The sequence below is a fragment of the Zootoca vivipara genome, chromosome 7 (assembly GCF_963506605.1).
Source record: "Zootoca vivipara chromosome 7, rZooViv1.1, whole genome shotgun sequence".
Taxonomy (NCBI): domain Eukaryota; kingdom Metazoa; phylum Chordata; class Lepidosauria; order Squamata; family Lacertidae; genus Zootoca; species Zootoca vivipara.
In genome coordinates, this window is record NC_083282.1 from 618,276 (window position 1) to 631,618 (window position 13,343).

Sequence of the window (13,343 nt, forward strand, 5' to 3'; positions counted from 1 at the left end):
AAAAGGATATTAACTTCCATAATGATGTTGGGCAATGGCAGGATTTACTGTTCCAAACTGTTATTTGCAGTACAAAAGCTTTAGCATCTGTTTAAGTGGGTAGTCCTTTTGCGAAATGTGTCTCACCAGGTTTGTGCAAGTCAAGTGCAGATCAAGGTAGAATAAAAGACTGGGTGTGGGCAGTGTAACCTACAAGGGATATTTCATGGGTCAGTTTAAAGTCAGCCCTGAAAACTCACATGTCTTTTCTGCTCTTGACTGATCTAACCCCTCATTTCTTCTCCAAAGGTGTGGGAAGTCAGACTGGGAAGCAACTCTTGGCAGCAGCTCAGGCAGCCAGGCCATCTTCTCCCCTCAGAGCTGCCTCAGTGCAAACAACAATGTCACAGGCTGCGGGGCAAACTCCTGGTTTCAGAGGCCACTGTCCTGGCTCAGGTGGCCCAGCTGGAGCAGTACCAGGCCCTGCTCAGTGAGTATGGTTGCACCCGATGTGTGGACATGGGTGAGGGACACTTAAATCCTAAGAAACAAAAAAGATGCTGGCTGATTGTCTGCAGAGAGTTCATTGTGACCTTTTGCTGTCTTATTTCCTGTCCTAATACGACACAAACTGTGGAGGAAGAGCCAAAATGCCCAAAGAAGGATTCCCCATTGAGCATTGGCCCGGGGGGGGGGCATGCCAACATTAAAAGGGAGGAAATGTAAGCAGCTCCAACTCCCCCCATTTTGGGTGTTGGTTCCATTGGTTTTTAAAGCAAAATTACATCATTATTACACAATAAATATATTTTAGCTTGAACTATCAACAGTTCACTTCAGTTAATTTCAGCTTGTGTGTAGGGTTCAGTGGCTGAGTTATCTTCCTTTTTGGAAGTGGAGATTTTGATCATGGGAGCACAGTGTTTCCTTTCAAGGGATGCAGCCGTTTAACCCAGAATCACACCATTAGTGATAATAATCCAAAAATGCTACAAGAAAGTGTTGTGGACGGTGTGCAAAGGCTGCAGGGAAGAAAGGGACTCCCGGTTTCGTGTGGGCTCTGCACCTGCCATTCTCTTCCTCAGTCTTTCCCTCAGGATTATGTTCCCATAAGGGGGCGGGGAGGGGGGCAGAGAGGTTGTGTCCTGGAATTTGCTCTCTAGTAGCCTTTGCCCTTCAGCCAAAGGCAAGAGGCTAGTCTTTTTGGCTTTCATTGTAACAGGTGAGCCCACAGGGCAGCAGGACGCCAAGCAGATACAAGTGGATCTCCAGGACCTGGGCTATGAGACCTGTGGGAAAAGTGAAAACGAGGCTGACAGAGAAGAAGCAACCAGTCCTGGTAACATGGAAGCCCCCCCCCCCCCCCCGGGCTGGCTGTTGCTGCCCCCAAAGCCTTTTTGGAGTTCCAGTTGAGCTCTTGCCCCACAAGTGACCGGGGGCGGGGGCGGGGGGCTAAAGCAAAGCCCTCCTGATGCCAGAGTGATTCTAAAAGTGGGATATATCTAGAAGGACCTTCTTTCTGCAGCACCCCTGTGGGGCTCAGGAGCCCAGTTATGTCCCCCCTTGTCTGCTGAGCTGGCAGCTTCACCCTTTTTTGAATGCCCTCTTTCAGGGAGGGTTTCCCCAGCCTCCTCCCCTCGCCCCTCTCCTTGCGAGTCTTCTGGGCTGCAGCTGCTCCGCCCCTGTCTCTGAGCCGCCCCCCTGCCAAAAAGAGAGGTGCCTGGTAAGAGAGTGCCCCCCAGCCTTAGTGGCCCAATGGAAAGTGGCCCAAGGTGACCGTCAGGCCAGCACCTTACTCACCTTGGGAGGCAGCAGAGGCGCCCTGCATGGTGGAAAGGCTCCCCTTCGGCACCAGGCACTCAGCTTCCACGCAAGCCTTGCACACAGCAAGCACAAGAAAGGCCAGTGCAGCGCCTGCCTGCCTGCCTGCCTGCCTTCCCAGCCTCCCACTTGTCTGCCCATTTCCAACAGCAAAGACTGGCGGACTTGGCCGGCTGGGCTCCCTCACCCACTTGCTTGCTTACTCCAAGGCTGCCTCAGCTCCTGGCAACCAGCACCCCCTGGCCAGCCCCAGAGGGAGGGAAAGAGGGACAGAGGCCAGGGTTGCCCACAGCACCCCTGACCATCATTCAAGGCACCCCAGGGTGCCATGGCACACTGGTTGGAGACCACTGGTCTAGGGACTATTTTATATGTTCATTGCATTGTTTTTAGCTGTACATCTAAACAAAATTAAATGCAATCCATGAGCTCTCAATCCAGAGTGTGGTCCAGGAACAGCCATAGCTGCCAAGTTTTCCCTTTTCTCGTGAGGAAGCCTATTCAGCATAAGGGAAAATCCCTTAAAAAAAGGGATAACTTGGCAGCTATGGGAACAGCTGCCAGGAAGTTGGAATTTGCAGCAACTCCCTATTGAGTGAATGTTTGGTGGAAAGGACCCTAATGCACAGGTGGAAACCCTTTTTGGAGTGGTGGAGCAGATCCTCATCTCCCTCCACCCTGTGCACCATCTGGCATTATGAGAATGCCCTGAGCTCCTAGGGGTGCAAGAAGAGGTTCTGCTTCACCAGCAGGACTGAACCCCATCAGCTGATGTAACATGTACCATGCCATACAAGAAAAGAGAAAAATATATTTTGAAGCTGCCAAGAAAAGGGATTTGCAGCCCCAAATACCTTTGTCAGGGGCTCATTTCCTGGTTTCTTAATGAACCAATCTCAAAGTCTGTTAAGGCAAAATCTTAAAATCCCAATTTTGTCAGCTGGTGGGCGTGGCTTGGGGAAATGGCCTCGTGGGCCAACTTGCACCCCCTGGCAGGGTGGAAGCTCCCCCCCCCACCCTAATATCTCACCTTTCAGTTGTTTCCCCAGAATGTGAAGAACATGATATGTTCCATGAGGAGTTGAAGCCTAGGAAGAACATGCTGGGCTCCCCTCCCAGCCCATGTGACGATGCTGCCATTCTCCGCCAGCAAGTGCGGGACCTCCAGCTACAGCTGCAGAGCTCGCACAGAGTCATCCAGAACCTGCAGAGTCGTGCGCGCTCCATATCTGCCACGAGCGACTATGGCTCTGGGGGCGAGCACCCACTCCAGCAGAAGCCAGGCTATGCCCTGGGCTGCTCCACCTCCCACAGCATGACGGAGGAAGATGAAGGCTGGTACTCAGACACCCTGGGCTTCTTCTGCCCCGCCAGCCTCCAGCCCAAGCAAGACCTGGCCAGGCTCATCCAGAGGGTGTCCCTGCTGGAGGCTCATCTGGGAGAGGGCAAGCCCAAGTGGCTGCTGGCAGAGGAGCTGAAACCTGCAGCATCCGTGGGGTAGGACTGAGGCAGAGTTCCAGGGGGCAGGGGGGGGGGACTGGGAGGGATGGACCTTCACAAGGCATGCGGGAGGGCAGCCCCTCCAGTGCCTTCTTGCTCCTTCTTTGCCAGGGGTCTCTGGATATCCTCTGGTATATATGCTCATGGCAGAATAGTCAAAGAACATTTTATTATTATTATTATTATTATTATTATTATTATTATTATTATTATTATCAACAACATTATTTAAATTTTTATACACCCCTTCATTTGCAGATCCCAGGGCCATTCACAAGATAAAATTACAAGATAAAAGCACAAAACACATAATATAAACAGGAACAAAAGCCCCCATAAAACATTAACACCTTCTTCCCCTCCCACAAGACATGGAAACGGATGTCGGATGTTAATCAGCCCAAGGCCTGGTTGGTGAGGAGCACCTAAAGTAAGGTTACCAGACGTCCCCGTTTCCCAGTTCCCTGACAAAATCCATCTGTTTAGTAGGAAGTTGAAAAGTGTCCCCGGATTCATTGAAAAAAATTTGGTAACCTTAACCTAAAGGTGTATAACCTCCCTGGGGAGAGCCCTGGCCTTATGAAATTAATTTGGTAAAGCCAAGCAAGAGTTGTGGATCCGGTCCAAGGTGTCTCTTTCCCCACTCAGGGGTGGAGCTCATGGCATTCCCCCCAAAGTCTGGTGCCTTTCTTTCTCGCTGGGGGCTGAGTGTTCCTCCATCACTTGGGTGAGGGGGAAGCCTTGCCTCTCATGGTCCTCTCTTCTCCTGCAGGAAATACGATTCGTTGGTTCAGGCTCAGGCTCGGGAGCTCTCCCATTTGCGCCAGATGATTCGGGAGGGACGAGGAGTGTGTCACCTGCTGAAGCAACACTTCCAGGACACCATCAAGTCCTTTGAGGAGCTCCTGAGAGGCACTGACTTCGATTACTTCTTGGGCCAAAGCTTCCGTGAGCAGCTGGCACAAGGGAGCCAGTGGACAGAGCGGCTGGCCAGCAAACTGAACAGAAGTGAGTTTCCTCGGCTCTCACAGACTTCGAGTTTGAGGGTGTCTAGGTCAGGAGTGCAGATAGGGGCCATGGCACCCCCCTGAGAGCTGCTGGAACTGAGTTCCGGCAAGTTCCAGCTGCAAGAAGCCCTGCCAGTGGGGAAGTACAGGCTCAGCTTCCTTCCAAGACACCTGAGATAGAGGCATTAACATGACAAAAGGGCTTGAAGGCCCATCTTGGGCCTGGGCAGACAGAGGTTGCCATGGGGATGGGGGCGTGTTTGAGGTGTCATGAAAAGAGCAGGGTGTGCTGTGAAGTAGAAGAAGGGGAGAACAGACAGAAATCCATCTTTGGGAGGCTGGGTGCAGAGCTGGCTGGAAGACATGCCTTGAACTCCAGTGCTGCTCTGCTGTGGGGATCAAGTCCCTCAGCAAGCTATGACCATGCTATGACAGCCTCCACAGTCTTCAATCCTCCAAAGGAACACAAACCCTGGGTGGACACAAAGTCTGGAACTCCTGGAAATCTTTCTACCACTCAGCAGAGAGTGGGAGTGGTGCCCAACTTCTGTAACACTACTTAACTATCTGCTGTGGGCATTCCTTTGACTGGGAGAGTTTGCAGCCTCAGTGAGTTAGAGTGGAATGTTCACTTACAGTTTCTGGAGTTCAAAGGCTTTATTCATGCAGGACAAGTAGAGATGAGAAAGAGAACACACATGAGTGTTGGCTTGATCACTAGACAAACAGTTCCCTCATGTGGTTTAAAGTAATATGTTCATTAGCTACAAGCTCAAGAAAAGGAAATGTTTTTGCTTTTCTCCAACAAGCAGTTATTCCCACCATACAGCTTGAGTGCTAAGGCCTAGAGAGAGTGTGTTCATGCTTATTTATTGAATATTTGACTAAGAGAGGTTTTACAATTACAGTAGCCTTTCCTAACATTGTCTGTGAAAAAGTCTGAAAGGTATACTGTATAAGAAGCTTTTTTTTTAAGGGTAGGGTCTTGTTGGAGACTTTGGTGTGACATCATTTTTTCTCAGTATGGAACCCATATTTTCCTCATGACTTCCTCTTTTGTCCCCTAATAAAGAGAGGGAGAGGGAGAAAAAGTAGGGAGACTGCAAAATCATGGACTAACCCTGTTTCTCTGAATTCTGTTTTCAGGGAATGACCTAAACATGGAGGACAAAACTAGTCATGAACTGCTTACTCTGAGGTAACTGTAGTAGATTCCTAGCTGCAGGCTTATTTTGACATTTTGAAATTACCATACATTAGATGTGCAGTAAAATGGATGTGTTGACGTACCAAATTTGGAGTAAGTAAATTTGGTACATCTACACATCCATTTTACTGCACATCTAATGTATGGTAATTGTTTGCCACTTGGCAGACTGATACAGCTCATCACTTAGTCAATGGACGTCTGTATACAGTTTCTGTATAGTCCTCTGTCCTCCTGGGCAGAAGTGCCTGTCTGGCTCACAGAGTCCCCTCCCTATGGGCATAACTACCCCTCCGCTTCCTTTTTACTTGAAAAGTGTGTGTCACTCCCTCACTTGGGTCACGCCACATTACAATGCTTTTTAATAAAAACATCCTGCTTTACTAGCCTCTGGAGCCTCCAGGCTGAACCCTAGTATTGAACCCCAGTATTTCCGTAACACTTTGGTGTTAGAAGTGGGATGCCTGGTCCTCTAGCTCAGGGCTGGGACAAGCCAATCCAGTCCTGAAAGGCTCATCTAACGGAACACCTCGCACAACAACCGGTGGCCCTTATCAGTGTGGGGTCCTTTGTAGCCAACGCAGGTCCTGTCCTGTAATAAGTTCTCTCCAAGGGAGAATTTGTGCTACAAGTGGACTTTGTGAGTTTGCTGGTTGGCAGAGAGGACAATGATAAGTGGGAAGAAAGAGATAGATAGGCATGGTGTTTAGGTGGCAAGATGACACCTTCAACACTTGTGTGAAACCATTTCACCTGCTCATATTCCTTGTTCTGCCCGGTCATTAAAAGAGCAGAGAGTCCTGTCCTCTCCACACACACCCCGGCCCCTCGGGTGATGTGTCTTCTTTGGGGAGGTGGGAAGTCTATCTGTGGAAATGCCTTGTCCCTCCCCAGACTGAGCAAGGAGCTCCAGGAAAAGGAGCAAACCATCCAGAGGCTCCAGGCGAAGCTCCACCTGCACTCCGTGAGCCCTTCCAGCAGCCACACCATCTCTGAATCGCCCCGTTCCGGCAGCAGCACTTCCTTTCTCTCAGATGGCCTGGACGGCTGCTCTGACATGGAGGAGGGCAGCGAGCGTGTTTTCTACCAGGAGGACCCTAGTGAAAACCAGCCCCACAGCCTCCAAAACAAAGGTAGAGTCTTAAAGACCTGTCGCAGGAATGCTCTTCTCTCTCCAGGACTGCTGAGTACGGTAGCATAAATTGTGCCAGGCCCAGAGACCTCAGAGGAAAATGCAGCAGGGAATCTAAAACAGGCTTGGGGGTGCAAAGAGATTGAATCCTAGTTGCTCCAGTTCTACACGAAGGTGCAAGGGGGAGAGAACAGTCCCTTCTCTCCCAAGACAGCCTCTCTAAGGCTCTTCCTGGCTCACACTTGGGAAAATTCCACTGCAGACTTTCTCCACAGGGTGGGAGCTGCTCCTGGGGGGCTTTCAGGCACAGATATATGTACAGTCTTGCTAAAAACGTTGCATGGAAAGTCAAAACTAAACTCACAGTAGGGTTCATGTGTCGGAGATTGCAAAAGGTTGCCAAACCGCTTTGAATGAAGGGCTGGAGAGAGGTGAAAAAGTAGATATTCACACAATGGGATCACTTGCTTTTAGAAAGGAACAACACCCAAATTACAAGTATGCTGGGGTGCAGAATGGAGAGCATTGTAGAAAAGGACTGAATACATGCCTCCTGTTAGTAATAGGAGAAGAGAAAACCTATTCAGAACAAGGGCACAGGATTTAGGTTGAACCACATGATGCTAAGTCTGGTGAACGTTGTTTTGTTCAGACATTTCCAAGTTCCCAAGGAATTCACAAAACCAGAGAGATCTTCTAAATCCGGCCCGCGGATGGCCCAGGAATCAGCATGTTTTTACAAAATGCATCTCTGGGTTATTTGTGGGGCCTGCCTGGTGTTTTTACATGAGTAGAATGTGTCCTTTTATTTAAAATGCATCTCTGGGTTATTTGTGGGGCATAGGAATTCATTCATATATTTTTTCAAAATATAGTCCGGCCCCCCACAAGGTCTGAGGGACAGTGGACCGGCCCACGGCTGAAAAAGGTTGCTGACCCCTGGGTTAGAAGAAGGCTCAGATCACCCAGCTACCTGGTCCTCACGGGACACTCAAGGGCTTGGGGGGGTCTGCACCATTGCTGTGTATATGGGAGCATGCCTTGGTTGCATTTGAATCCCATTTCTGCAGGGGGAGGCAGATCATACCTGCAGTTCAGATGCTTGCTATACTTTTAATGCAATGGTTGTACGACTGCTTTTATTTTGTCTCTTCCCACTTAATATGAGCCACTCTGAGTGCACCATGTTTTCTTAATGTATAGGGTGAAAATTTAGCAAACAAACAAAATATGATCACTGTCCACATTTCCTCTCACTCTTGTCTCATTCATTTGTCATATGACCAGGGCTCCTCCCCTTCCCCCCCAGAGCTTAGCCACGATACTCTCCACATGTGAAAGCAAAGCATTTCACATCCTCTCTGTGTGGTTTCTTTTAGACTGTTATTCCAGGAAATCTTCTGCGCAACCATCTCCACCACCTCCTGCAGCCACCTCTCCTGCTGCTCCAGCGGAGTCCATCCCAAGGAACCTACTTCTGTCTCCTTCGCAAGCCACCCAGCAGCCTTGCAGAGGTATGGTGGACCACATAAAGGAGAGTGGAATGGTGGGCAAATTGCCGGCGTGTGTGCGGACCTTTTCCATTTCTTTTCTTTAAATGGTCTTTTTAGTTATAACTTAATTGATGTTATGAAGATCAACATGCAACATAGACGTGTTAGGAGCAAAGGAGGATACGGTAAAGAATATTCAGGGATCTTAATTGTCAAGGGGCTAAAGCAGGCATCCCCAAACTGCGGCCCTCCAGATGCTTTGGCCTACAACTCCCACGATCCCTAGCTAACAGGACCAGTGGTCGGGGAAGATGGGAATTGTAGTCCAAAACATCTGGAGGGCCGAAGTTTGGGGGTGCCTGGGCTAAAGCATCTCATTCACCGCCTCCCCTTGGGGCCCCTTTCCAGCTCAAGCCTCACTGCCTTTAGATGTGTCATAATACTGAAGACAAAATGTAACCACAACCTTTTCCCTGCATCTTCAACTTGTGGGGGGAAACTCCCATGGAAGAGAATGATTTCCAGGTGGCTTGACTTCCAATACTGCTTATTTTAGAACTTAACCCTTGACATCAACACCGACAGCTTTCCCTCAGCTGGGCTGCCTGCCATCCTGCACCTTTTTCTAAGTCAGTCCTTTGGTGAGGAGGGAGAATATTTCCAGTTTCACCACATCTTTGTAAATGTTTGTTTTTCTTCCCGACAAATATTATTTTATAAAGGTATAGGAGAAGGTGCTTCATTGAGGGTGTAGGCCCAGTCAAAATTTCCTGGGAACCAGCAGAGAGCCAATGTCATGACTTCAGAACAGGCACAATATGGCTGCATCTAGGGGAACCACTCAGAATCCTAATAGCAGAATTCTGCACTAGTTGCCATTTTCAAACTGTCTTCAAGGGCAGCCCCATGCATAACACATTGCTGTGATCCAACCCAGAGGTTAAAGATAAAGGTAAACGATCCCTGACAGTTAAGTCGAGTCGCGAACGACTCTGAGGTTGCAGCGCTCATCTCGCTTTACTGGCCAAGGTAATCAGTGTTTGTCCGCAGACAGTTTTTCCAGGTCATGTGGCCAGCATGACTAAGCCACTTCTGGCGAACCAGAGCAGCGCACGGAAACGCTGTTTACCTTCCCGCCAGAGCGGTCCCTATTTATCTACTTGCACTTTGATGTGCTTTCAATCTGCTAGGTTGGCAGGAGCAGGGACCGAGCAACAGGAACTCACCCCGTCACAGGGATTTGAACTGTCGACCTTCTGATAGGCAAGCCCAAGAGGCTCAGTGGTTTAGACTACAGCGCCTCCCACATCCCTAATCCATTGGTTATCAGAGCATAAATAATCACAATCATGCTGTATCTCTCCTGGAAAGCCCACAGCTGACCAACCAGATGGAGCTGGTAAGAAGGACCCTTAGCCACCAAAGCCACAAGGCCAAGTTGGGATGGATAGATCAGCCATCCTGTCCATCCTGTGCACAAAAACTAGTCTGCCTCATCCCATTTATGGACAGCTCATTTTAGGGAAAGTTCTAAACTATCTAGGGACCCAGGTGGCACTGTGGGTTAAATGACCTGGCCACATGACCTGGAAGCTGTCTGCGGACAAACGCCGGCTCCCTCGGCCTATAGAGCGAGATGAGCGCCGTAACCCCAGAGTCGGACACGACTGGACCTGATGGTCAGGGGCCCCCTTTACCTTTACCTTTACTATCCACATAGCTTAGGTGAGGGGAGATGCTCTTTTGTGGAATCAGTCCTTCTCGTTGAGCAGATTTCTTGAGCACTCGCTGAAGAGGCAATATTGTGTCCTCCAGGCTGCAGCCAGCATCTTTGGAGAAGAGCCCACTTGGTGCATATGTTTGTCTCTCAGCTCACCCTCTTAACCTTCTCTCTCTCTCTCTCTCTCATTCTGTGCCTAGGGCTCCATCCAGACTCTTTGTCCAAGCCAGCTGGTTTGGTTTCCTTTGCCTCCAGGCCCTGCTCCTTCCTGCCTTTGGGGCCTTCTCCTCCTCCTGCCCTGGCGCCACTCCTTGGCTGCTGCAGAGCGCCAGTTTTCTCCCTGGCTGAGGCCCAGCAGGAGCTGCAGATGCTGCAGAAGCAGCTGGGAGAAAGTGAGCGCTTGACCTCCCTCCCCACCCTCCCGCACGTGGCTTGCATGGCTTGGTGAACAACCATCTTCTGCATGCCCTGACTTCACCTCTGCTTAGAGCAGGGAAACTAACCACCTCCTAGGATAGCAGAGGCCAGTGCAGACCAACTTTTGTATGTTCATTTGGGGCTGGTATTTTGAGGGTTCCAAAAAGGCAATGGACACTGACACTGTAGGACGGACTGTGCTCACTGCCGAGAGCGGGGATGAGGGGGAAATTAGATTCAGTTTGCATTTAAAGGTGAACCCACTGAATTCACACATCTCAATCAATATGAGAACCAAATACAGTCATCCTTCAACGTCTTTGCTTCCCTCAGCCAACCTTTATATCTGGGCCACAGTGAGGAACAGAGATGTCACAACACACAACAGATCCCCAATTAGGATCTTCTCTCTCTGTGTGTATTTTAAATTAATCTTTAATCTCAGAGGATCCAGATCAGACTGGGAATTTTAACAGGTATCCTCCCCACCCCACCCCACCCCACCCACACCATATTCCAAATTAGAACAATTTCTCCCCATCCCTCCCCAGCTTCTGTATAACATTGAGGAGAAAGGGGTCAGCCCCCTTCCCTGATCCCCAGTGTGATTTGAGCACCCCTGGCTCCCTCCCTTTCTCTTTCTCTCTCTCTCTCTCTTTCTGTATCTCTTTCTCCCACAGGAGATTCTGATTACAGATCTACCATGTTACATCTCGTGTGGTTTGAGTTGCCTTGCTTTCTGAGTCTTTCCTGTTGTTGGCAAATTGACAGCTGAAAGGACTTGAGAATGAGATCTTCTGATAGAAAACAAGAAACAATGTGTTGTTATTTATTGCACTTACTAGCTGTCATGTTGTTTTATTTCGCTCTGCATTGCATCTGCTTTTCTTTGCCTTCAACACTGTCGTGGCCTAGAAAACCCAGACTGGTTTCACATAGGCAGCGGGATTTTTCCTGAATACTAACAAATCTTCCACCAGCAAGAAGCAGGTGCATAATTTTCCTCTCTAGAATGGCACCCAATATAGAGTTGTGTTCTGGTTTTCAGATGCCAGATACCTGGCCACGTGCTGTAGGGAGAAAGTGGGGAAGTTGGCTGAATGGAGTAGACACCTGCAGCAGAAGTCCCCACTCACTCCCTGCTCCCATGGAAAGTTGCAGTGTCACATAGAAGTGAGCCTGGTGTCCTGTCCTCCCCTTTCTGACTTTCTGCTGTCCCCTCTGCCTAGGTGTGCAGCTGCCAACTCTACCTCCTGTGAAGTCAGGGTCCCTGGCTGGCTGCCTTTCCACAGGGAGTCCTGCTGTCTCTTCCCAGAACTGCCTCCAGGCCTGCCCTCCTGTGCACCAGTTGCTTCCCATGCAAAACTCTGCTGAATGGAACAGGAAATCTGAGGGGTGGGTGGGGGAGAGCAACCCCCCCTGTTGTATGCACCTGAACTTCAGAGAGCCACAGGAGAGATGTGTCTCTGGAATCCTGCCATCATCTTCTTCAGCAACACTTTCTAGCCAGAAGCTCTCAGGTAAACCCTGCGCTCCTGCCCTCTTCATTGCATGAGTCATGAGAACCAGCCTTACCAGCCGCCTTTGATTGCATGGTTTCCAGTGTAGGAAACCACTGAGTATTCCTTGGCTCATGAGTGACATCTGGCTCTGGATAAATGGGCATTTCCAGGCCTGAGTCTGGTGAGATTCACCAGCATCTCTTACTATTACTGGTATTACGCAGGTGGTGCTGTGGTCTAAACCACTGAGCCTCTTGGGCTTGCAAAACAGAAGGTCGGTTGTTCGAATCCCCACGACAGGGTGAGCTCCAGTTGCTTTGTCCCAGCTCCTGCCAACCTGGCAATTTAAAAGCACACCAGTGCAAGTAGTCTGTGGCAGGAAGATAAACAGCGTTTCTGTGCACTCTGGCTTCTGTCATGGTGTCCTGCTGGCCACATGACCTGGAAAGCTGTCTGTGGACAAACACCGGCTCCCTTGGCCTGAAAGCAAGATGAGCGCTGCATCCCATAGTCACCTTTGACTGGACTTAACCGTCCAGGGGGCCTTTACCTTTTACCTTTGCCTTAATATTGCTCTTGTAGAACAGGATGTGTGGTTCCATCTCTTCATGCCAGGTTTTAAGTATGAGGATGACAGTAAGCTTGCACAGGTCAGGTCTCCTTCCTATGCCAGGAAATTCCCAGAGCTTCAGAATTACTTTCAGCGCATCATACCTTGGCTCTCACCTCCCTTGCACCTGTGCCCTTCCTTGCTGCTTGAGCACAGCTGGTGGTCTGCTGGAGGAACACCTTTCTGAGATCCAGATTCTCCGCCAGCGCCTAGAAGAGTCCATCTCTGCCAATGATCACCTGCGGGATCAACTGGAAAAACGCCTGTCCCTGGTGCCAAAAAGTCATGGTAAGAGAAAAGGCCTCCTCATCCTCTCCTCAGGGAGAGATCTGCCACGGTGTCTAGATATCACACCCGTCACAGACCCCCTCAGCTGGGATCAAGAGGAAGCAATAAAATTGGCTGAAGGCATTATACAGGAAGACTTTAATTTAGAAAGGACCTTTCCTGAATGGGACCACGAGTGAGTAGACATTACAGAATGATCTTGGAAATGCAGGAGGGTGTTACTGGGTAAAATAGCAGTATGTTGAAGTTCTGTTTAATTCCGCTCCAAGTGGGAAAGTATATTTCATACTTTCAGATTGTACTCAAGTACAAAATGCTCATATGAAATGCCCCTCACTTTTCCTTCCTTGCATCCAGCCATTCAGAGTGCAAGGGATCTTTCCCCTCCCCTGTCTTCTGGTGTACCTGGATGACGGATGGAAAGAATTGAGGTCCAGCTTGCGTCCCAGAAAGCAGACCCTTCAAAGCCATTTCCCTTCCTGCCAGTCTGTGCGCCATATGGGGAGGGAGAAGCTCTGAGGCTGGCAGGAGATGGAGATCAAAGCACAGCTTTGGATGGTTGGCCTTTCCATGTCAAGGCCAACCTCCCTTCTACAGCAGCTGGAGGTTCTGATGTCACATGTGAAACATTTTTATTTTAATCAAAGAAATAATGGCAGTGTAGTTG

At 49.5% G+C, this 13,343-nt stretch overlaps 1 protein-coding gene across 4 annotated transcripts in view; it reads left to right on the forward strand.

Annotated features, from left to right (window-relative positions):
• The window catches only part of LOC118078300 (myomegalin), a 117,602-nt gene that overhangs the window by 92,330 nt on the left and 11,929 nt on the right, over window positions 1-13,343 (forward strand). For 3 of the 4 annotated variants that reach the window (XR_009557853.1, XM_035102110.2, XM_060276543.1), the window contains 10 exons: window positions 289-469; window positions 1,202-1,318; window positions 2,850-3,297; window positions 4,073-4,308; window positions 5,454-5,505; window positions 6,409-6,647; window positions 8,026-8,160; window positions 10,060-10,251; window positions 11,506-11,796; window positions 12,545-12,676. Coding sequence is in view for 3 of the 4 variants with exons in the window: in XM_035102110.2 (XP_034958001.2) it covers window positions 289-469; window positions 1,202-1,318; window positions 2,850-3,297; window positions 4,073-4,308; window positions 5,454-5,505; window positions 6,409-6,647; window positions 8,026-8,160; window positions 10,060-10,251; window positions 11,506-11,796; window positions 12,545-12,676 (2,023 nt within the window). In the remaining variant the exon portion in view is untranslated. The remainder of the gene's footprint in view (window positions 1-288; window positions 470-1,201; window positions 1,319-2,849; window positions 3,298-4,072; window positions 4,309-5,453; window positions 5,506-6,408; window positions 6,648-8,025; window positions 8,161-10,059; window positions 10,252-11,505; window positions 11,797-12,544; window positions 12,677-13,343) is intronic. The other variant, XM_060276544.1, reaches the window with a different exon arrangement.